Genomic DNA, 6,000 nt, shown 5'->3' with positions numbered 1-6,000 from the left:
AAGTTATATAGTAACATTTAACTATTCTCCTTTTCCATAATCAGTTGGGTGATAAAAAGCAGCCTGATTACTTCTCAACAGGGAAGGATGAGGCTATGAACCAAGACACGTTTTATAACCAACCTCCACTATTTAGAAGCAATAAGGAACATTCAGGATTGTTTACCTAACCTGTAGTTCCTCTATTCAAATTAATTCATTCCATTCATTTATTCAAAGCACTGTTTAAAGAGTTCTTTTATAAGATTTCTTAAAACAGTTAAGAACAATTCACACCATTTCAAAAGAATCAGCTGTGTCTGTATTATAAACTGTGTGTATAAAATGGTTCCGGTGGGTGCAGTTTTAAAGGAGGTTTTCAAATGTCTGGGTTTTGCTTGAATGATGCCAAATAATCAGTCTGATTGAGCAATTCACTCTTTAATCTGTGGATTTGGTAATTAATAAAGTTGATAAACCAAAAAGCTTAAAGCACTTGAGTATAAGTGGACTAAGTGACCCTTGAGAATAAAATGGTATGAAACTAGAAATCAGCATCCCAAAAAGGGATAAAGAAAGGACTAAAATTAGAGTAACGAAGTAGAACACATCCCGCCATAGAATAACATACCAACAGTATTCAAATTGAATTGTCTTCATTAGATTTTTATTTTTAAGATTTTTCTTTTTTAAATACATAGTAGATTGGATTCCTAAGTCATATTTCACGGATGCATATAGGGAAACCAATAATGCTTCAAATACATAAAACCACAAGAACAGATTTCATTGAAAATTACAATGGCAAAATAATATACAAAGATACTTAAAATCTTTACTAAATAAAACCTGATACAGTACTTGCTAATATAAGGAAATGGATTATGAACTAGCTTATAGTACACAAAAAAGTTCCTAAAGTAAAACAAAACTTAAACTCTGTCTACACACATTGCCCTTTACCTTTGATGACTATTTTCCCCTCTATCTGGACGTCCTCTTTCCATATACCTATTGCCTTGTGCTGTTCCCTACATCTTCTCAATGATGTTCCTCCTCCTGGATGGTGACCTATTCCCTATAAAGTCTCTTCAAAACAACACTGCCATCATAAAACTCCCATTGCTATCATGTCTCATCTTGACTGGCTCTTCCAGAAAAGGTAATAAGGTAATACACAGTAGTTCCAAGCGATAACAGGCCTTCTGTTATCTGATTAGGTATATAAGGGAGATGGCTACTTCCTCATGTTAGAAGGGATCCGACTTGAGAATTTTATATAGGATTAACGGCCTATATAAATGGTCCTGTATAAACCAGAACTAACAGCAGTACCCAGGCACAATGAAGGGGTACCAGACACTTGTTAAAATGAATTGTAAACAAAACCCAGCAAAGAGTAGATCTGAACAAACTTTTCCACTAAGATAATGCCCCCAACTTGGAGACCACCAGCCCCTACCAGTTTTCAACTGATAACAAGTGGTGTGTGTGCATCCACATAAAGAGCCAGCATTGCCAATGGACTAAGTAAACCACATGCTTCTCAAATACAGGGATGACTACTCCTCAAATGTAAATAGTTGCCGATGTGATTAACGAAATTCAATACATTCAAAGAAGGTACTGAATTCATAATTAGTTTCACTGAATATTTTCTCAGCTAATACACAGTAAATATAAAACCAGTTAAATGAGGAGTCCTTGAAAATTCTGCCATTGTATAAAGTATCTCCATTCCAACAAAAGCGTCAGGAATCAGCAGCCAAAGGGTTCTATACTGTACTCTCCAGACGAGATTTGAGGTTTGTGGGTTCTGGCGCCTTAGTAAGTACGTACATAGGCTGACTTTCTTTCACGGCGAAGGACGACAAAAATATATGCATAGTAGTAAGATTTACTGATCTGCATAAAAGGAATTATTTTTCACTGAAAGTAATAAAATCTGAGGTAACAAAAGGAAAATAAATAAATATATACAAATACACTAAAATCCATACAAAAACATATTGATTTATCGGGTCTCCTCCATAGATTTACTAATCGACACAGAATATATTGAAATGCTCCCTTAGCATGCACTGCCTGTAATCACCATCAGCTAAATGAGCTCACACGGCTCTTTTGTACCTGCTTTCCCACCTCTACTCTGTAAAGAGCTCCAGGTTCATTAGCAAAGTGATCCTTCTTTAAAAATAATAACAGATGAGGAAGGAAGAGTAAATGTGAACTCATCAGGCAAATCTAAGGCAGGTTGATTGCCTGGTCCTCCTTGAATTTGGGGATCTTCTTAAACTCGCTTTGCTTCTTGAAGAAAAGTTGGGCCAGGATGTGGTTGGCTGTGGCCTGGAGATAATCATCCATGTCAAGGGTTTGCAACTGGCAGGGGAAATGAAAACAAGATGTATCAGCACCAAAGTCCTCAGATCCCTACAAAGATCCTACAGCCGTCAAGGCACTTGTCAGACAGCAGGGTACTTGTCTGTGTGACTTGACAGCCTTCTGAATTCCTGTGAATGGTCACCTTGTATGCCTGCCTTCCCTCAAGCTCACCTTCTCATGCAATTGACCACTAGAGGTGCTGAGGCACCTGAAACTCTTTGGAAGGGCATCTATCCTACTGAAGGGTAGTTCTCTTTGATGAGGGAAGACCCTCCGTCTTCCTGTGAGTGGGGACTAGTAACAAAAGGGCTTCTCCTAGCTCCATACCCAGCAGAGCAAACCTCGTTGCCTGCCAGGTAACTCGTCGTCCTACTCCACAGCCAGACACAGGCCGCTCTCCGCTTGTCTGACTGGCCGTCCAGGCGGCTGGGGCTGACCCTGTCCTTGTTCCCTGTCTCTCTCACTCTCCTTCCTCTCTTTCTCAGTCAGCCTCTCTCAATTGGTCCCTCTGGATCCGTCTCACTGTGTGTTTCTGTCTGTCTCTGTGTCTACGTGTGTGTTTTTCCCAACTGGTTGGCAACTCGGGAGTCGGGAGAAAATGTGACCTATTAGATCCCTTTATAACCAAATGAGATTATTATTTGATTCTTCTCTTCACACATAGGTTCTGCTAGTTCATTCATGCATTCATTCAGCTCATGTTTTCTAGGGCCTCCTGTGGTCCAGGCACGTTTGCTTCACAGGATATTCCATACACCATGGGCACTCAGCAACCTCTACAACTGGCTTATATTCATTCACCTGGTCTCCAGTGCTGAAGGCAAGAAGGAAAAGCAAATCCTCATCACATGCGCTCCTAATGTAATGTTGGGTTCCGACGGGGAAAAATACCACATCTCCAATGTAAACGTTAAACTCCATGGTACCCTGAGTATTGATAATGCCCACCTAAAGGGGGGGAGGGGAACAATGGTGAAGTTAAGCAAATAAAACCAAATATTCATTAAGGAGAAGTATTAATGAAGAACAGATGAATAAAAACATACAGTTATAAAAGGACTTTTTTAGTGAGGGTAAATAGCAGAAATAAGAGGCCATCTTTCATATAAAATCTCCTTCTGTGAGATAGCCCCACAGAAGTCAAAAAATACTCTAAACATTCCTCAAAATGCATTAGTGAGTTCAATACTGTGAAATATATTGCAAAAAAACCATCAATCACTATGTTCTAATTAAGGGTTATAAATTCTACAATTAGGCAGAAAGCCTACATTTCGATGTTTTACTGTCCTCGTGCCCTCCTTTCTACTTACTCAGGAAAATTCAGCCTTCCAGGACTGCAGCATCCTAACAGTCTTCCTTAAAAGGCTCAGAGATGAAACGTGCACAAATGCACACTCATGAACACACAAGCAAACCAAAAATAAAATCTGATTCTTGAAATATAATTTGTGAGAGATCATAATGCCCTTTTCCATTGTATTAAAGCCTTCACCTCTCAAAACATAAAACAAGACTTTTGCTATGTATGACATAACCAGCGCAATTCAGTCTGGTTTGGTTCTTCCTGTTGGAAAGGTACAAATACAAGCTAGACATCCATTTGACCTGTGTAGGCCATTGGAGAGTTCCCCAGGGAGTCCCAGGAAAGTCCAGAAGAACTATGGTCAAGTCACTACCATAATATGGCTTTTCTTCAGTTTGGCTTTTTTTATGGTAACCATATAACTGATCATCCAAACCAAGACTCTCTGAAGAGTCACCAGTTTTATCAAGACCAGCGTACATCAGAAGGTTCCTGCAGAAACAGGGATACGTGGCCTTCCTACTGCTGCCACTCCACACTTCCCCAGCCATCCCACTCACATTACTCTGAGAGGCAAAGGGCTACTTCATATTCCCCAAAGGGCAGCACAGTAAACCTTGCAATACCTAAACATGTGAAACTCTGAAACTGTAAAATGTTTCAAACCCTTCACTGTAAGTGATCACTTCTTTATCATTTCTGATGCGTTCTTAGCCTCTTCTTTGATGCTAACATCAAAGTGAGAAGCTATCTAGCATGGCCTGTCTTCTGTGGATCCTGTACCCCCAAAGCCATTAGCACCAAATCTTTAAATGTTACCAACATCTGAACCAAAACAAAGAAAAACCTCCTGTTTCCTTCTTTCTACATTAAAAAAGAACATTCAAGGGACACCTGGGTGGCTCTGTGGTTGAGCATCTGCCTTTGCCTCAGGGCGTGATCCCCGGGTCCTGGGGTCTAGTCCCACATTGGGCTCACCACAGGGAGCCTGCCTCTCCCTCTGCCTGTGTCTCTGCCTCTCTCTGTGTCTCAGAAATAAATAAATCCTTAAAACAATAAAAAGGAAAGTTCAAAAAGCTGTTCCTGGAGAAATTACCTTTGCGCATCCACTTATTACGTATCCCATTTCATTTGCATTAAAATGAAAATGTGGCTGTCGTAGTCCATTGTTATAAATTCTGAGTGTACTCAAAGTGAGGGCATTTTGATGCTTGAAAAGGGGGTGAAAAAGTATATCCAGTTATTCAGCAAACACTCGACTCAGCAATTTAACCATTTATATAATCCTAATTATAACTTTTCTGCAGCCCTCACTGAGAACATGTAATTTTTTATATCCCTTATTTTTATGATGTCTCTTTTTCCTTACAACAATCTTGTAGGGTTGGTACTATTATTCCCTCTCTTTTTTGCAGGGGATGAAATTGAAATGTAGACTGGCTGAGTGATTTACTTAGGGTCGGACAGTGGTAGTAGCCCTAGGACTTGACTCAGGGATTTTGATGCCACCGTTGTACTCTGTTGCAATGCAGCCAGTTGAACATTTAAAAACAAATGAAAGAGAAGTCTCACAAGCATCCAGTCTTCTCATTAATGTAACTACCCATGCCAAGAAGTAAAGCTCCCACATCCACAGAGGCCTCAATCAATAGTTTCCATTAATCAAGTAACATTTGACTAGATTTTTCCTTTTCCTTTTTTCCAAAAGAAAGCTGAATCCGATCTAAATCTCATATTTCATCCATCTTAATTGTTAATTTTTTTTCTCAGGGCTCCTGGTGGCTCAGCTAAGCATCCGTATTTGGGTCAAGTCATGATCCTGGGATCCTGGGATGGAGCCCCGAGGTGGGCTCTCTGCTGAGTGGGGAGTCTGCTTCCCCCTCTCCTTTAGCCCCTCCCTGCCCCCCCCACCTCCTCTCATGCACTCTCTTGAGCACTCTGTCTCAAATAAATAAAATATTTACAAATTTTTTTTCTTAATTACCTGATTCAGGAATTCACTAAAAATTTTTTCAAGGTTGCTTAGTTCACTTGCATTTTTCCAATATTGTGCCAGTTGTATTACTCCTCCTGGAAATTGATATTCTTTTGAACCTGAGTCAGAGAAAGTTTAAAAAACAAGATAAAATACTTCAAAATGGTAGTACAAAAGGAGAGCCAAATGTAGCCCCACTAAGGTACATAAGCTCTTCTGCAGTTACAGGAAACGTGTGTAGGAACCACTGCCACCACATCCTATGTGCCCCTAAGACACTGATCTGAGACGGTCAGATCAATGTCCTACCTTCCAAGCTCTCCTGCAATTTCTAACATAGAGTGACCTCTTTCAGACA

At 40.0% G+C, this 6,000-nt stretch overlaps 1 protein-coding gene across 2 annotated transcripts in view; it reads right to left on the bottom strand.

Moving 5' to 3' along the window:
* Window positions 1-652: 652 nt before the first annotated feature.
* LOC121482043 overlaps window positions 653-6,000 on the bottom strand; it is a 29,422-nt gene continuing 24,074 nt past the window's right edge. For both annotated transcript variants that reach the window (XM_041739806.1, XM_041739807.1), the window contains 4 exons: window positions 5,652-5,761; window positions 4,764-4,877; window positions 3,163-3,309; window positions 653-2,358 (listed from right to left, as the gene is read on the bottom strand). In XM_041739806.1, coding sequence (XP_041595740.1) covers window positions 2,224-2,358; window positions 3,163-3,309; window positions 4,764-4,877; window positions 5,652-5,761 — 506 coding nt within the window. In that variant the 3' untranslated portion in view covers window positions 653-2,223. The remainder of the gene's footprint in view (window positions 2,359-3,162; window positions 3,310-4,763; window positions 4,878-5,651; window positions 5,762-6,000) is intronic.

This window comes from Vulpes lagopus, chromosome 24 (assembly GCF_018345385.1).
Source record: "Vulpes lagopus strain Blue_001 chromosome 24, ASM1834538v1, whole genome shotgun sequence".
NCBI classification, from domain to species: domain Eukaryota; kingdom Metazoa; phylum Chordata; class Mammalia; order Carnivora; family Canidae; genus Vulpes; species Vulpes lagopus.
Note: the sequence above shows the minus strand (reverse complement) of the source record. Positions and strands in the feature narration are given on the sequence as shown.